This window comes from Theropithecus gelada, chromosome 16 (assembly GCF_003255815.1).
Source record: "Theropithecus gelada isolate Dixy chromosome 16, Tgel_1.0, whole genome shotgun sequence".
Classification (NCBI taxonomy): domain Eukaryota; kingdom Metazoa; phylum Chordata; class Mammalia; order Primates; family Cercopithecidae; genus Theropithecus; species Theropithecus gelada.
The window spans coordinates 47,889,139-47,907,276 of record NC_037684.1 but is presented as its reverse complement, the minus strand read 5'-3'; the positions used below and the strand labels follow the sequence as shown (position 1 = coordinate 47,907,276).

The window sequence follows — 18,138 nt, the reverse complement described above, 5'->3', positions numbered from 1 at the left end:
GAACTGGAGGTGTGGTTTTGGTTTGTGTTCATCTCTTCCATGGCCCTACAAGTCTCATCATTTGCCAACCTGTTTTGTATTGATGTCTTTGTCTACCACTCCCACACGATGGGAAGTTGTGACTTTGGATCTCACACCCGTATGTAATGCAACTTAGGTGCTTGTTCTCATGGAAGGCTCTAACTCCTTACAACTATAGGAAGCTGAGATGCCTTGATGCTCCCATGAGCCCATCAATGGGGTTTCCCCTCACCCTGTTCCCTGAGCGTAATGACCCTTCATGGATCCTAGCTTTTGGCAGGGGACTCTGCTCCCGCTCCCTGTCTTGTATAGACCTGAGACATTGTCTTCTGCCCCTGAGTGGCTATTTAAACAGCAGTCCCTTTCCTCCGAAGGCCCAAATTCATTTTGACTGGTCCCCATTAGCCTCTTGGTATCGGATCCTGCTCACAGACCTGGCTTTTAGCTCCCTTTACATTTCTAATACCTGGAATTTCCTTTTATTGGATTTGACTTCAGTTTGGCACCAGATGATAGCTTCTATATCGACTCTGTCTTACCAGGTAGTCTGGAGTTTGGATTTTCTAATTGGATTATAGTGATATGTGCCTATATTAGACATGGTGAGTTTATATTTTTTCAACCATCAGCACATGCCTTTGCTTATTCCCATTTCTTTTATTTTATAAACAACTCTAGAGATAAGATTTTTTTTAAAGGAACCAGAAGAAAACATTATAAAAGCAGAACCAAGAAGGCTGAAGATTTGTTTGATCCTCTTGGTGGAGAGAACTGAAGCCTCCAACTGTTGTCTCTGCTGAATAAATGGCACGAGGGTTGCTGTGGTTTGAATGTTCCCTCGGAAACTCGTGTTGAAACTTAACTGTCAATGTAATGGTATTGGGATGTGAAGTCTTTAAGAGGTGATTAGGTCTTGAGAGCTCAGTCCTCATAAGTGGATTAATGCTGTTATCTCCAGAGTGGGTTAGTTATTGTGAGAGTGGTTTCCTCATAGGGTGAGTTCAGCCCCCTTTTTCTCTCTGTCTAGCAGGCTTGCCTGCTGTCTTGTCTTCTGCCATGGTATGACCTTTGTCAGATGCCACTACCATACTCTTGGACTTCTCATCTTCAGAAAGCTGGGAAGGTGAACAAATTTGTTCTTTTTATTATTGTTATTTGAGACAGAGTCTCTCTCTGTCGCCCAGGTTGGAATGCAGTGGCGTCTGCAATCTTTATCTCCTGGGTTCAAGCAATTCTCCCACCTCAGCCTCCTGAGTGGCTGGGACTACAGGCTCTTGCCACCATGCCGGGCTAATTTCTGTATTTTTATTAGAGATGGGGTTTTGCTATGTTGGCCAGGCTGGTCTCAAACTCCTGACCTCAAGTGATCCACCTGTCTCGGCCTCCCAAAGTGCTAGGATTACAGGCATGAGCCACTGCACCTGCGAACTTTCCTTCTTTATAAATTACTCAGCCTGTAGTATTCTGTTATACCAGAAGAAAATGGACTAAGACACAATGTTGTAGCTACTGTCAGCTCTGCTCATTCTGGGTCCATCAAGTGTGTGGCTTGTGTCACACATGGGACCAGGATCCTGGTGTTTTATTGTCCCATCCAGGGCTCTATTCTAGATATAATATTTCTTTCTTTCTTTTATTATTATTATTATTTTTTGGAGATGGAGTCTCGCTCTGTCGCCAGGCTGGAGTGCAATGGCGCGATCTTGGCTCATTGCAATCTCCACCTCCTGGGTTCAAGTGATTCTCCTGCCTCAGCCTCCCAAGTAGCTGGGATTACAGGCATGTGCCACCATGCCTGGCTATATAATATTTCATCAGATATAGTGGTACATAAAAGATAAGAATTTGTGCTCTTACAACAAAATTTGAAATATTAGATGATCCAGTAGAGTTCTAAAAGATAGTAAAGATTAGAGGCTGTGGGTATCAAGGATGGGTATCTCTGGGGGAAGAGAAGGAAAGAAATTGTAGTTTCAGATACCTGTCTTAAAGAAGAGTATCTTCTGATGTGCAAGTTGGATTAGAGAGAATGTATAGCTAGTGGAAGGACCAGATGAGAAGCTATTTCAATGGTCCAGGACTATTCTAAAGGTGTTTAACGTTAACTGAGCAGTTACTATGTTCCAGGTACTGTACCAAACACTTTACTTATATTAACTCATTTATTTCCCATGGCAACCCTACGAGAAAGAATCGTCCTGAGTTCTCTATTTTACAGATGAGGAGACTGAGGATGAGAGTGATATAGCAACATGCCCAAGGTCAGATGATTAATGAATGATGGAGATGAGATTTGAGTTTGTGTGACTTCAGAATCTGTGGTGTGGACCATGACCCACATACTGAACTAGGTTAGTAGTGTACAAGCAGGTGAAGCTTCCCTACAGGAAGTTAGAAAGTAGGATCTGGCGCCCAGGAGGGATATTGGGATATTGGGTTAGAGGAAGAGGTGTGAAGTCATCCGCATGGAGATAACGGTTGAGAAAGACAAGGGGAGTGCTCACTACAGCTCCTTAAGCAGAGGGTGTTTTATGATTCAAAAGTAGGCAGCCATAGAGAAGGGAAGCTACTTAGATTGATAAAGTAATCCCAGATTGGAAGAAGAGTGAAAGAGGCAGGGAACAGAGTCTCCTCTGCTGGAGAGGTTTCGTAAACTGGGATTGACTTTCATGAAGTCCCGAGTCATGAAATCTCAGAGGGTGATGCAACCATTATATTCACATTACAGGAAGGTCAACAGATTTTCTTCTTTGTGCTTAGTCCATTCTCAGAAGCGTCTCTTGCCACCCTTCCCCTTCTGCTAAGTAAGGCTTAAAATTAGGAAGCATCCTTTAAAAGGCAAAAAAGGAAACAGATGAGAGAGAACACAAAGGAGACTTGGACAAGTAGAAAGTGGATGACCCAGGCTCTGTTACACATACTTGGATTCCAACTGCGACCTAGATTTGCTGAGGACGGCAGCCAGGGAGACAGGACCATGTGGCTGCTCCCAGCTCTACTCCTTCTCTGCTTCTCAGGTGAGTGGGGCTGTGGCTTTGGGGACTTGGTTTTGCAGAGGGCAGGATAGTAGGTATAAGAGCTATCCTGGGTTCAAGCCAGAGGTAAAGTGTCCACAGAAAAGGGAAAGATACATCCATTCATTCACCTGTGCATCCTTCTGTACATTCAATCATTCATCCATGGATCCTACAAACACTTACTAAGCACCAGATATGTGCCAGGACTGTTCTGGGTGCTGTAATTAAGAGTAATTTCTGAATTGAGGGAATCAACTAACTACAATACAATGTGGAAGTTACTGTTGTAGAGACTTATTCATGTGGTGATGAGAGTATGCAACAGGGACCCCTCACTTTGCTCTTTGAAGGGTGGGAGATGTCACTGAGGCTTCACTGGAAGTTCATCCTGAAGGATGAATGAGTTGGCTGAGTGAGAAAGGAATATCTTATGGACAAGTGTGAGGATATTAAAGACCATGGAGAGTTCAAGAATTAACAATAGGTCTGTTTTGACAAAGCTTAGTGTAAAGGGGTTGGAATGGTTTGTGAGAAAGAATTAATGGGCCAGATGCAGTGGCTCACACTTGTAATCCCAGCACTTTGGGAGGCCAAGGCAGGTGGATCACCTGAGGTCAGGAGTTCGAGAACAGCCTGGCCAACAAGGTGAAACCCTGTCTCTACTAAAAATACAAAAATTAGCTGGGTGTGGTGATGTACGCATGTAGTCCCAGCTACTTGGGAGGCTGAGGCAGGAGGGTCGCTTGAACCTGGGAGGCGGAGGTTGCAGTGAGCTGAGATTGTACCACTGCACTCCAGCCTGGGTGACACAGTGAGACCCTGTCTCAAAAAAAAAAAAAAAAAAAAAAAAAAAGAATTAACCAAGGGTCTAAAATGCCATCCTCAACATCTACCTTAAATCCTTCCTGGAACAAGGTGTGGTGTAAACAAGTAAATGAAACTGTCCTGCAAAGGTTGGATTTTCAGAAGAGAAACTCTTATTAGTAGACATTCAAAATGCAAAATGCAGGAAAACACATTTGTCTGTGGGGAAATAAGTTTAGGCTAAAAATTAGAGGACATTCTTCATGTTTGCAGAATGAATTTTATGGTTGATTTCCCTCATAAAACATAGAAACCTCCCAATGTAATGACAAGGTTCTTTCTAGAAGGGTGAGTGAAAATGACAGAGATTTAAGGGAAGAAGACCAGGTAGATGACACTGACTCAAACTCCTGGGCTCAAGCAATCCTCCTCCCTTGACCTCCCAAAGTGATGGGATTACAGGCATGGGACACTACACTCAACCAATGTTTGCTCATTTAGTATTTGAATTTGCTTCCTTTTTCTTTGCCCTTTCCATCTCTCTTTCCACTCCTATCTCATTCCCCATCCTCAGGCTCACAAGTGACCTTCACAGGTCCCTCTGAAAATCTTAACTGGGAAAGAGAGATGGAAAGGGGCAATTCTAGCATGGAGGATAAATGACAAAGAGGAAGGAAGCAAATTCAAATACAAAATAAGCAAACGTTGGTTGAGTGTGGTGGCTCACACCTGTAATCCCAGTGCTTTGGGAGGTCAAGGTAGGAGGAATGCTTGAGCCTAGGAGTCTGAGATCAGCCTGGGCAACATAGCAAGGCCCCGTCTCTACAAAATAGTAAAAAATAAAGAAAGAGCAAAACTAGAATTCTATTTATTATGCATTTTTATAGCCTACAAACACTTCCAAACAGATGATAGAATTTAACCCTCTGAGCAATTTTGTGACCTAGGCAGGGCAAATAGCATTGACTCCACTTTATAAGTAAGTTGATGATGGGATATCTGATGACATAAGAACTAAATAGACAAGCTGGAAATGAAGTCCAGATCTGTGTCCTCCACAGAGCTCTTCCCATTGGCCATAGAGGTGTCAAGAATAAGGCTAACCGAGTAATAGTCACGGAATAGCTGATCTCTCTGCAACATCATCTGGTATTTCCATTCTGAACTGTTGCTGTCCAATATTTACTAGCTCCCATTAACCTCAAGCAACCAGCAAGCACATGTTTCAAAAAAGGCGCAGACGCATTTTTATAATTCCATCAATCATTTCCAGGAACATGCTGGATTTCCTTGAGACCTGCTAATCTTGCATTCAGGTAACACTCTAGCAGGACAGAGGAAAGTATCTTGGAATTAGCATAACCTTCTTTTTCCTTAACTTCAGGTGCCCAGGATTAGATCATGGGTCATGGAACACTCTCTCATCACTGGTCCATTCAAGACCCTCTTTTATTTTAATTATATGTAACTTAAACTTCTGTGAACTCACTGGCCAATCCGTGAACTAGAATGTTATCAACCACAAAGATCTCCCCACTCCTTCCCAATCCAATCCTGGTTCTTCTTTCAAACAACAGTAATTTGGTGTCATTTGCCAATACTTTGCATGAAAAGTTGCTTTCATTGTATTTTTATTTTAAGTAGAAAATTGGGCTAAGCAACTAGAAGCCACGATCTACATCTGAGGGTCTGTGATTTAATCAGCCACACCCCTCATCTCATCTTTTTTTCCCTCTTCTTCTTCTTCTTTTTTTTTTTTTTTTTGAGAAGGAGTCTGGCTCTGTCACCCAGGCTGGAGTGCAGCGGGGTGATCTTGGCTCACTGCAACCTCCGCTGATCAGGTTCAAGCAATTCTCATGCCTCGGTCTCCTGAGTAGCTGGGATTACAGGCATGTGGCACCACACCTGGCTCAGTTTTGTATTTTTGGTAGAGACAAGGTTTCACCATGTTGGCCAGGCTGGTCTCACCTCCAGTGATCTGCCTGCCTTGAACTTTATCTTTTTCTTTAAGCTCACCTATCCAGGCTCTCCCCTCTGCAAGTTGCCTTGCTTTACCTCCATTTTGGAGGTGGCTTTGCTTACTGGGCTTTAGATAATACCCTTATCCACACTCCTGTCGTGCCTCTGAAATATAAGTCTTTACGAGTGACTTCCACTTTTTTTTTTTTTTTTTTTTTTGAGCTGGAATCTTGCTTTGTTGCCAGGCTGGAGTGCAATGGCACGATCTTGGCTCACTGAAACCTCCGCCTCCCAGGTTCAAGCGATTCTCCTGCCTCAGACTCCTGAGTAGCTGGGACTACAGGTGCACACCACCATGCCTGGCTAATTTTTGCATTATTATTATTTTTTTAAATGGAGCCTCACTCTGTCACCCAGCCTAGAGTGCATGGCATGATCTAGGCTCACTGCAACCTCCGCCTCCCAGGTTCAAGTGATTCTCCCCTTCAGCCTCCCAAGTAGCTGGGATTACAGGCGCCTGCCAGTATGCCTGGCTAATTTTTGTATTTTTAATAGAGACAGCATTTTACCATGTTAGCCAGGCTGGTTTCAAACTCCTTACCTCTGGTGATCCGCCCGCCTTGGCCTCCCAAAGTGCTGGGATTACAGGCTTGAGCCACTGCGCCCGGCCAATTTTTGTGTTTTTAGTAGAGAAGAGATTTCACCACGTTGGCCAGGATGGTCTCGATCTCTTGACCTTGTGATCCGCCCGCCTCAGCCTCCCAAAGTGCTGGGATTACAGGCGTGAGCCACAGCGCCCAGCCATGACTTCCACATTTTAAGAACCATCTTTTGTCTTTTCAGAAGATTCATTTGCATTGGTTTCATTTCAATGAGAAGGTTGCCTACTGGAGAGAATAGCCATCATGAATGCAGAAGGCCCTTTCTTTTCTAGGGTGACCTTCCAGATTTGCTAGGTTTGGGGTTCCCCATAGCACTTTTAGGCTTTTCAGGATGAGATTCTGACTCTGCAAAGGGACTGCTATTTGCTTGACTTAGAATGGCTTGAAAAGTTGTAAAGTTTGTGAGCCAGAAAGACCCCTAAACCTGGAGGTTTACCTAACAGAGACCTGGGAAAGGAAACAGTTCAGTCCAGAGGAGCTAAAAGTAAGTGGCTCTGGGCGCTGGAAGGGACGAAATGGTCCCATGGTTTCTTCTCTCAGCTGTGCTCTCCCCAGTGTGTGTGTGTTGTGTGTGTGTGTGTCTGTATGTGTGTGACTGAGAGGAAGGTGAAACATTTGCTTCCTAGCAGGGCTGGAAGAGTCCAGGTTGTAATCAGGAATGTGGAGGACAGATTCCAGAGGAGAAAGCCTCTTTCCAGAGGCCAGGGGCAGAAGGCCAGGGCAGTTCTTATGCAATTGAGGAATTAAAGACTTTTTGGGCTGGAAGGAACCTGGAAAGCTCTCTTGAGTCTGACTTCCCATCTGAAGCTGGCATCTTATTGATTGGGGTGGCAGGGATTCTAGGACACATTCAGCTCTGAAGGGGCTGGCTCTGATCCTGGCAGAAGAAGAACCCCAAGCTCTCCAGGAATGATCCCTTTCGGAAGCAGCACAAGCAGGCCTCGGTTCCACCACCAGACGCTTGGCTGTGACGAGCCCTTTGTACCCTGTCAAACTCCCATGTGGGAAATGCAGTCCTGAGCTCTGTCCAGAACCTGGAAGGAGGTGCTGCTGGGATGTGCCACCTCTAGGAGGGTGCTGGGGGCAGGTGGAAGGGAGGAGGTAAGGACCAGCTCTGTAATCTCAGGAGGGGTGTGCAGCTGTGGGCAACAGGTTCTTGGGGGAGAACGTAGGTGGGGAGCAGGGATTTGGGAATGGGAAGATTCCTGAAGGTACAGCATCCAGGGCAAGGAAGGTTCTTACGACAATTAGGACAACAGAGAAATGGGAAGCGCTCAGAAGATGCGGGGTCAGGAGCAGCTTTGCTGTGGTCAAGGGAGCACAGAGTGGGAGAACACAGGTTTGGAGCAGGGTTTGGGGTAGGGGCTGGGAAGGGGTCAGGGTGGGGGTGACAGGTGCTACTGAGTGTGGGAGGGACCAGGAGGGTGGGAAGAGATAGTGACAGTGAGATTGTCTCAGACCAAGCATGGCTGGTGGGGTGAGGAAGGTGTGCATGGTGGCGGCTCACACATCTGCCAAGGCATATGACAGACAGAGCCAGCTGGGGACAGAGTGGGGAGGAAAGGCAGGTGGTGGGAAGAGGGGAGAGAAATGAATGAAGCCAGAAGTCAGGGACTCCTCCGTCCTCAGTCACCTCGGATCTAGATGTAATTAGCTCAGGAGCCCAGATGGTCGTAGGACTCGCAGATACCAGGGGTCGTTTCACACTTTCTGCTCATTCCAACAGCTTAAGCTTCCGTGGCCCCTGTGTGTGTTCATCCTCTTATTGCTAACTCAGGTTACTTTGGGGGATGCAAAGCTCAGTCTCGTGACTGTCTTTCTCTCCCCCTCTCTCACACCCATACACACGTGCACGTGCACATGCACTCAAGTTCAGTCAAAGCCTCTTGTAAGTTTGTCAGCACTCGCTCAAGATATTGGGGCCTCTGCTGAGCATCACATCCCATAATGCCTGAACTTCTGCCTACCTACAGCCTTTCTTTTCCCTTCTCTTTCCTTCCGTATCAACTTCTCGCACTTTGCCTCCCAGATTCTAAGCCCCACTTTCCCCCCAGGACCCAAAGCACCTCACTCGGTTACAGAGAGCAGCTTCCCTCTTTCCTCTGAATGCGTGGTGACCTCTGACACCCAAGACCTGGGGACTATTATCGGGGAGGCTGATCTTGTGTCCCAAATTCATGTAAAGAAGCTTATCAGGGCTTCCTTTGGACACAACCCCTCTTCCCAGGGCCATGTTGATTCTTCCCAGAGAGTGGTTAAGATCAGAGCAGGAGAGTTATTTTCCCTCCCACAAGAACACTCTGAGAGTGGAGGAAACCACACGTTGTGCTTTTAAAGAATAAGCCTGAGTTGCAGAAGACCCCAGAATACGTGGGTCTCACTCTGAAGGGAAGTGATCTTGTATATGACCAAATCTCATGCCTGGCAGAGGCTGCAGGGCCCGGGACAAGGCGGGACAGCTCCTCTCTGCTCCTACCTCCAGCTTTGGTTTCCAAGTGCTAGGGCCCCTGCGCTGTGACTTGGTGTCACTGCTCTCACAGGGGACAGGTTTCTTCTCTCACAGGGATTCTTCGGCTTAGGTCCTAAGCTCAGGTATTCCTCCAGGTCCCCATCCCAGGAAACACCCAGGTCTCCCTGGCAACCTTCCCCTCAAGCTTCAGACAGATGGCTGCTGATAGGGCCATCTGGATGGAGACCTGGGACTCGGGCTTGTGTTTTCCAGGCTGTTTGTCTCTGACGGGCCCCGACTCTGTGACTGGCACCGTGGGGGGCTCTCTGAGAGTGTGGTGTCAGTATGAGAGCACGTACAAGGGATATAACAAATACTGGTGCCGAGGACAGTATGACACATCATGTGAGAGCATTGTGGAGACCAAGGGAGAAGAGAAGGTGGAGAGGAATGGCCACGTGTCCATCAGAGACCATCCGGAGGCTCTTGCCTTCACTGTGACCATGCAGAACCTCAATGAAGATGATGCTGGATCTTACTGGTGCAAAATTCAGACAGTGTGGATCCTGGATTCATGGTCACGTGATCCCTCAGCCCTGGTTAGGGTGTATGTTTCCCCAGGTAAGAGCTCCCCTCACTTTGGCAGCAGGACTTTAGGGTGTGACAGGACAAGGGAACAAGGGTGGGTGGCATACTGAAGTGTGCCTCCAAGTCTTGTCTTGTCCTCAGTCACAGTGGTGTTGGGAGGAGCCCATAGCATGGGCACGGAGAGAGGCGGCTGATCCTTCAGCCTTAGGTGGACTGGGGGGTGCACAGCTCAGGTGCCGTCACTCCCATGGGGCCCGGGCCTCACCCCATTACCCAGCATGGAGGAAGCCCCTCCATGCTGAGCCAAAGCTGTTTCCACCGTGCCCTTTGGGAAGCCTGTACCAAAGAAGAAACACTCCTGTACATTTGCAGCCTCCTCACAGAACATCCTCCTACCATGCTGTTTTGAAATATGTCTTGCTTGGGAAGACCTTCCTGTTTAGTAGCTTCTTGAGTGGAAGCTACTCTTTCTCTTACTCCCCATATGCTAGAGGGCTGTGGAGCCATGCCTCAATTCTTCCTGCCCCCATCACAACTTCTGCCCTGTGACTTTCCACTTGCTTCCTTTAAATGTTGTGCCAGATGGCCACACACACCTTCTATCTGTGCTCGACAAGGCTGTCCATCAGCTTCCAGGCTGCTCCCCCTCATTCAGCGGGGACCTGCCAGTGCCTCCACTTCAACCTCTGCCATTATCTTGGCAGGTTTTAATGAATAACTTGGCAATCTTGCCTTGGGTTCCTTAACATTCTCAACCTTGGTGTCCTTTATTTTCCACTCTCTTCAGAATCGCACCCCAAGGAAACATCTCAGAGCTTGTCATCACCCAACCTGGTTGCTGCTCAGAGTCTTACACTCATACATTCTATTTTTTGACAACTTTTCATCGATCAGCTCTCCCCCATCCTCATGCCACTGTCCCTATTCTCAACCTTGTAGTGACCTTCTGTCTTCTGATCCTTCCCTCCATTTTCCCCAATTTATTGTCCCAGTCATTCCTGTTCTGACCTCACTTCCTTCCTAGGCCACTTTGAGCCCCTGAAATATATCACATTTTCTTTTTTTCTCTCCTTTTTGAGACATGGCCTCACTCTGTTGCCCAGGCTGGAATGCCATGGAGTGATCTCGGCTCACTGCAACCTCCGCCTCCTGGGCTCAAGTGATCCTCCCAGCCTGAGTAGCTGGGACTACAGGTGTGCACTACCATGCCTGGCTAATTTTGTGATTTTTAGTAGAGACAGGGTCTTGCCACGTTGCCTAGACATGTCTCAGACTCCTGGCCTCAAGCCATCCACCTGCCTCGGCCTCCCAAAGTGCTGGGACTATAGGCGTGAGATCATGACCAACCTGACATTTTCTTCTCTTAGTAGCACCCATAACTCCTATATTGTATTTCCTTATCTACCTGACAAAACCCTCATCCCTGGATCAATCCTAAAATTAAGGCCACTAACCATCCCAGTTTGCCCACGACTAAGGGGTTTCCTGAATGTGGGATTTTCAGTGCTAAGGCTAGAAAAGTCCTGGGAAAGTTGGCCACCCTGTCTAAAATCCACCTGCTCTAGCGCTGCTGGGGGAAACAAAGTAAGAAAATGGTGCCTGTGGCTGCCAGTAGAAGTTCAGAGTTTCCAACGTTACCTCCTGTACATCTACCTTCCTGAGAACACACAGGACATCAGTTTCTCTCCTTCCCCACTTGCAAACTTCCATGCAATCTACATTCATTCTTCCCCCTTCCCTTTCAGGTTGAGGACAGGCTTCCCCATCCTGTCCAAGGGTGATCCTCCTGGGGCTGGCTCCTTGTCCTGTGGTTCTCTGACTCCCCATCCCTCTTCAACCAAATTCCCCTGCCCCCTGCCCCTTAGCCATCCACACCATCTCCTGTCCTCAGACTCAGACTCTATCACCACGCTCACGTCTCTCACTTTCCAAAAGCAACCCATGGTCTGGCATTTGCCTCTGCTAGGTGCTGCTCATGTTTCCCTCCTTCCTGCTGGCCTGGGAGTGGATCAAGCTCCTCCCCTGTGCTCCTGTTGCACCTGCTGGGGCTCCTTCCCAGGGCTGCTTCCGGCTGAAGTGAGTCCATCTGTTTATGTGTCTCTGCCCCTCCAACGGGGTGGGGCTCAGGTCACATCCATCAGCGAATCTCCAGCAACAGAGCGGTCGAAGGCTGCTTATCGGATCACACCAAGCCTATGTCGGGCCCTTGGTGAAGGGCTGAGCCTCCAGGACAACTGCTTTAGGGAGATCATGAGCTGGGGGTCCAGTGGCAATGAGGGAGTAGACTATGTCAATAGTCTGGTGGTCACCTGAAGTCCCCAGGAGGAGCCGAGTGACAACCTATCCCCTCTCTAGGGGCGGCCTACAGTGGCCTTTCCACATGGGCCGGGCACGGTGGCTCACGCTTGTAATCCCAGCAATTTGGGAGGCCAAGGCAGGCAGATCACCTGAGGTCAGGAGTTGGAGACCAGCCTGATCAACATGGAGAAACCCCGTCTCTACTAAAAACACAAAATTAGCCAAGTGTGGTGGCATATGCCTGTAATCCCAGCTACTTGGGAGGCTGAGGCAGGAGAATCTCTTGAACCCGGGAGGCAGAGGTTGCAGTGAGCTGAGATTGCGCCATTACACTCCAGCCTGGGCAACAAGAGTGAAACTCTGTCACAAAAAAAAAAAAAAAAAAAAAAGCGTCCACCTGAAGGGTGCTCGGGGCCCCCCTCTCATGGTCTCTACAAGGCTTCTTGGGCCACAGGCTGAACCATCTTCCTTTAGACTCCTCCTACCCCTCCTCCTCCTGGAACTCCACATCAGGCTGCAGAAGCCCAGGCAGAGCGGGATGAAGGCAGAGTGGGCAGAGTGGTAAGAGTCTTTCTCTGAGATGCGGAGAAAGACCTGGCACTTATTGGAGGGAACTCTCATGGCTGGTTCTGGTAAGGGCTCCTTTTGTCCCTGGGGGGTTTCACCCAGGAGGTGCCCTGGATCTGGCTTCAGAGGTCTCTCCAGCCTCTTCTGTGAGTAGGTGATTCTGTGTGACTTCCTTACTGGTGCTTCTTGCATGGCTGGGAGCCCAGGCACGGCCCGATGCATCATTTTCATCTCTAACAGCAACCAAAACCCCAAGAAGGACCACACGTCCAGCCACAACTCCCATCTTCCTGGTGGTGAACCCTGGGCGAAACCTCAGCACCGGGGAGGTGTTGACCAAAAATTCAGGGTAAGCGCCTAGGGCCTGGAGGCCATGGAGGGAGCAGCTCTGGGGTGGAAGCCGGTGGTGGTGGTGGCGCACCATGACCTGAGATCATCACTGGCTGCTGTTTCTCTCCATCTCTGGTCCTGATTCTCATACTCTCTGAGTCTGCATGTGGATGCTGAGTGAGAAATGTCACTTGTGCTGTGAACACCTTTCCCTACGGGGCAACGAGTGGGACTCAGGTCGAAGGTTGAGTTCAGGTGCATGTGCAGCCCTCGTCCCCTCCCCATCCCTTTCTGTCTCCTTCCCCATCCAGCTCTGGACTTGGGGTCCCGGTTCTGTGGCCCCTTTCAAAGGTCTTTGCTCAGCTGGGGATTTTGCCACCAGGAGCTGTCTGTTGGGTCTGTGGGGAGATGGGCCTGCTTCAGGCTGTGGTTTGAGTCTGTTCTCCTTCCTCTCCCAAAGATACCCAGAAAGGGCTGTGATATTGCGGCCAGACCCTGAGGGGAGGGAACAAGGAGCTGGAGTGAAACAGTGAGAGTGGCGGCCAGGTGTGGTGGTTCACGCCTGCAATCCCAACACTTTGGGAGGCCGAGGAGGGTGGATCACTTGAGTCCAGGAGATTGAGACCAGCCTGGGCAACATGATGAAACCCCGTCTCTACTAAAAAACACAAAATTAGCCAGGCGTGGTGGCGCGCCTGTAGTCCCAGCTACTCAGGAGGCTGAGGTGGGAGAATCACTGGAGCCCAGGAAGTCAAGGCTGCAGTGAGCCATGATTGCGCCACTGCACTCCAGCCTGGGTGACAGAGTGAGACCCTGTCTCAGAAAATAAAAAAAGCGAGAGTTGGGACTGGTTTTAAGAAGTCAGTTGATAAAGCAGAGGCTGCGAGTGGGACAGGGACAGAGAGGGTGCTGTGGCGTGTGCGCCTGGAAGTGGGTCCTTCTTCTCTCTTCACTCCATCACCTCTCCTTGATGAGACCCCCCGGGCAGTCCTTGATGGAGGGACAAGGAGGGATGGGGGCCACAGAAGGGGCTGCCCTGGTGTAGGTCCTTTCCCCGGCTGCTCCTGGGTTATTTGGCCTCCAGAGTCAGAGCCCAGGAAGAGGTGAAGAGAGAAGGGTCCTGGGGGTTCTGCCGGGGAAGTGACTCATTTTCACCGTGTCCCCCGCAGGTTCCGGCTCAGCAGCCTTCACTTCCTGCTCGTGGTCCTTCTGAAGCTGCCCCTGCTCCTGAGCATGCTGGGTGCTATATTCTGGGTGAACAGGCCTCAGCGGGCTCCTGCTGGGAGATAGAGCCAGGCTGACCTGAAGCCCTGCAGAGCCCTGTCCCCAGGAGTGCCCTCCCTGTGCAGGGAGTCAACCTTTCAGACTGGATGCAAGAGACCTGTGGACTCTGGAGGGATTTATTGTTCCTGTGCCTCAAACGAGGGTCCTGGCTCTTAGAGGACACTCCTTTGGAGGCCTCAGTGTGGAGCTTGGGGGTCTTCCTTTCTCCTCCTCAGTTCCCTGCCTCCCTGCCCTCATGCCCACTTCCCAAGGGCAAGAATTCCCTGGAAGTTGGCCGGGCACCATAATGAGTGCCTGTAATCCCAGCTCAGGAGGCTGAGGCAGGGGGATCGCTTGAACCCAAGAGTTCCAGGCCAGCCTGGGCAACATAGAGAGACCCTGTCTCAAAGAGAGAGAGAGAGAGAGAGAGAGTAAAGGAGGGAGGAAGGAAGGGAAAAAATTTTCTGGAGGAGTCTGGCCCTTCATTCTTCTCCTTGGCATAAATGCTTCCCAGGCCAGTTTCCCCCAGGGCAATAACTACCTCCTTCCTGCAGATAGGAGGCTCCCTGAGGACACGTCCTCACAGTCCCAGCCTTTGGGCTCACAGGGCTCCATTCTTTCTCTGGGACAACCCCCAGGGAGCTTGGTCCCGGCAGAGCTTGCTCATGCAGTTACCCAGTGTCCTACATGCTCAGGGCTCCTCTCTTCTTCTGTCACCCCTTGGGTCTCCCTGGCTTTAAGGCTCCTTCTCTCCCTGTAACCAGGCAGTGTGTGGCTGGGCTCAGAACATCTCTGCCTGGGTGAGCCGTGGATCAGCAGCTCCAGGTTAAAGTTCTGGGACAAGTTGAAACAGTAATGGGAGAAAGAACTGGTGGGTGCCCCTGATATTACTCCTGGAATTCCCCTACCTGGGGGTGTCCTGTGCACAGGGTCAACAGAGTCAGCTCTGTCCACTTTAGAAGTCTGGCTGAGACCATCTGTTAGCGATTAACCTTTTCCACAGGTGGAGCAGACATCGTTTTTCAAAGACAGGATGGAGGACGCAGAGGTGAAGGATACTTGTCCACACTTGAAGTGCACAGTGTCATCATCACTACTGGGGACCCCTGGTTCAGAAACGAGCTCAGTTGGTTTTTTGAATGTTTGTTAATTACTCCATCTCCCTAAAGTTTGTGGGGAGGACTCCCACAATCTGCCACAAGCAAGCATCACCATCTCCACTTGCTACCTGCATCTGGACCAGTGCTCTCCCTCTGCCCCCAGGCCCGACCTCATCCTCAGCTAGTGATGCCAGTGTCCAGAGCACATGGAGCGCCCCTATGACTGCCGAGTGCTCAGGCAGAGCTGCCGTGCTCTGAACTTGATCTCTGGGGGGCTCCCAGCTCCATCATGCATGGTGACTCAGAGAAAGGTGGGGCTGGCCCAGGACTCGTGCTGAAAGAGAAATTCAATCTAACAAGGCCCATATTAATTATATTAACCCAGGAAATATCATGATGAGCAAGAAAGGAGCTTATGATTCATTTTATGAGAAGGATAAGCTCCCAAGTCATTACAGCATAGGAAGAACTCTAGAGCCACAGAAGATGCTTCCTGATGTCAGGAGGTTGGTGAGGAGAATATCATGTTAAATTGGCCAGGTCAGAGAAAGAAGGTGATATTCGTGTGTGATGTTGAAGGAGGTATAGGGTTCCAGTGGGGCAGGGATGGAGCAACAGAGAGAGAGAGAGGGAGGACAGAGAAACAGCGTAAGTGAAAGCAGAGAGGCAGGAAATAATCTTTGTAACAAGAGTCACTCATAGAAGACCTATCAGCAAATGGACTGTACTGTTCACATACAGATGCTCATGGGAGGATGTGTCTAAGATTCCAATGGAGTGAAGTTTTTCTGTGCCAGGCCAGATGGAACTAACCTGGAAGAACTCAGGTGGTGGCAGGTTCAGGAGGCTTAGGACTCAACTCTTACTTAAACTTTGATTAGCTACGGTGGGATGGATTTGAGCAGAACAAGATGGGATTGCAGATGTGTTTTAGGAGGACTTACCTAGCAGATGTAGCAAAATCTGAAAGGAAGAATCTGGGAGTCCGGAGTCTCAAGCCTGGAAAACCAGAGGAATGGGGCATCATTGACAGAAGTAGGAAAGTCAAGAGCAGGTTTGGTTGATGCAGAGCTTAGTTTTCTGTGTGTTTGGAATTATCTGGCAGAGAGGTCTAGCAGATAGCTAGAGATCTGGGTTAGCAGAGTGTGGAGCGCTGGAGAGGAATGTGTGTAGAAAGATTAATTGGAGGCCAGGAAAAAGTGAAAGCATGGAGGGAAGAGGTCAGAACCAAGGACAGAGCCCTCGGGGCACCTACATTTAAAGACAAAGGGTAGGAGGAAGAGACATTGAACAAGGAGCTGGAGCAGAAACAAACAGGTGGAAGATGAGAAGTCAAGAGCCATGAATGTTTCAAGGAGGAAAGCAGAGCTGGAGAGGTGGAGGAGGACCGCGATTGAGAGGCAGCTATTGAACTTACCATTCACAAGGTCACTAATGAAGTTCAGAAGAGCATATCAACAGAGCAATGTGAGCAGAAGCCAGAAGGGAAGAGTTAAGAAAGAGTAGACAGATGGCAGACAGCAGGTGCAGGAGAAAGAAACAGCGGCTTCTGCATGCTTTGAATTTTCCATTCTCCCTTACTCCCTTTTTTCCCTCTATTCTTCCATTCCTTTTTCCCTTTATTTACTCATTCGTTCAATAAACTTTTATTGTGTGTCTATGGTGCATTGTTCTGGGCGTTACAGATAAGGACTTAAACTATGCAGAGTGCCTACTCCGTTAGAAGGGAAGATTAAGATGTAGAGTAACAATAGTAATAGTTAGTTAATAACTAACTATTATAGTTAGTGTGTTAGAATCTGTGTCAGGGGTCTGCACAGTGCTCTGCGCAGACACAGAAGTGAGGCGGAGAAGGAAAATTGAGGGCTTGATTTATAAAAATAAGGCAGAAGACTGGGGGATGATTGTCCCGGACAATGGTAGGGGAGAGTCATAGAGCATGCTGGAAACCAGGACCTTCAGGAGCCACATTACCATTACCATGTGTGCAGAGTGCACGCGAGGGAGAAGTGAGATATGGGGCTGGAGCCTCGTTATGAAAGGGCTTCATGGCAGACCAAGGAGTTTGAATTGAGTTCTGGAGACCACAGGGAGCCCCTGGAGGTTTTAATTTTTGAAATTTTTATTTTGAAAAAATTATAGGCTTAACATTGCAAATATAACATAGAGACCTGTGAATCCTTCATCCAGTGTCCTTCAATGGTGACATATTATATAACTGTAGGACAATACCCAAACCAGGAAACTGGCATTGTTACAATACTGTTAACTGGACTGCAGACTTTATTCAGTTTTCACCATTTTTAACATACATTGGTTTATGGATGTGTTTGTGTAGAGCTCCACGCAATTTTATAGATCCAGGTAACTACCACCCCAGTCAAAATATAGAAACCATACATCATCACAAGGATCTCCCTCATGCTGTCCCATGTATTTGCACACCTATCCCATTCCTGTCCCCTGGAAACCACTAATCTGTTCTCCATGTCTACAGTGTTGTCCTTTTGAGGACAAATGAAATTATGTAGTATGTAATATTTTGAGATTGACTTTTTTATTCACTGAGCCTTGAGATTCATACAAGTTGTTGCACTTACCACAATCAATAGTTGATTCCTTCCTATTGCTCAGCTGGATTCCACTGCGTGAGTGTACAATAATTTGTTTAATCATTCACCCACTGAACCCAAGCAAGACATGTCTGTGCAAGTAATGGCTGCTGGACTGTGACCTTTGAGTAAAGGATACGTGTTTCAGAGCCTCATTTTTATGCTTGGGACCATATGGTGCCCCCAGCAGGCTTGGGAAGTGACCTTCTAAAGCGCACAGATGGGCCTGCAGGGATGCTGTGTGGGCCAGCTCCAGGCTGCCATTCAGAGGCAGAACCAACTCTGCTCTCTGGCCTTGTGACTGGGGACCAGGTGGCTTCACCCCTTCAGGTCCTGCTATTCTTATATGTGACATGAAGGCACTAAATTATGATTCTTCCACGAGGCAGTTTAAAAACATGGCTGCAAATTTCTTGACACTACTTCCATTAAGAGTTGGGGCTATGTCCCTTCCCCTTGGGTCTGAGT

General features: G+C 48.6%; 1 protein-coding gene across 1 annotated transcript; it reads left to right on the top strand.

Moving 5' to 3' along the window:
- Positions 1–2,867: 2,867 nt before the first annotated feature.
- On the top strand, positions 2,868–14,390 carry CD300E (CD300e molecule). Its single transcript, XM_025363105.1, has 4 exons — positions 2,868–3,038; positions 9,186–9,533; positions 12,606–12,714; positions 13,865–14,390. The coding sequence occupies exons 1-4, from the start codon at positions 2,876–2,878 to the stop codon at positions 13,983–13,985; spliced, it is 741 nt and encodes a 246-aa protein (XP_025218890.1). The 5' UTR covers positions 2,868–2,875; the 3' UTR covers positions 13,986–14,390.
- The last annotated feature ends 3,748 nt before the right edge of the window (positions 14,391–18,138 follow it).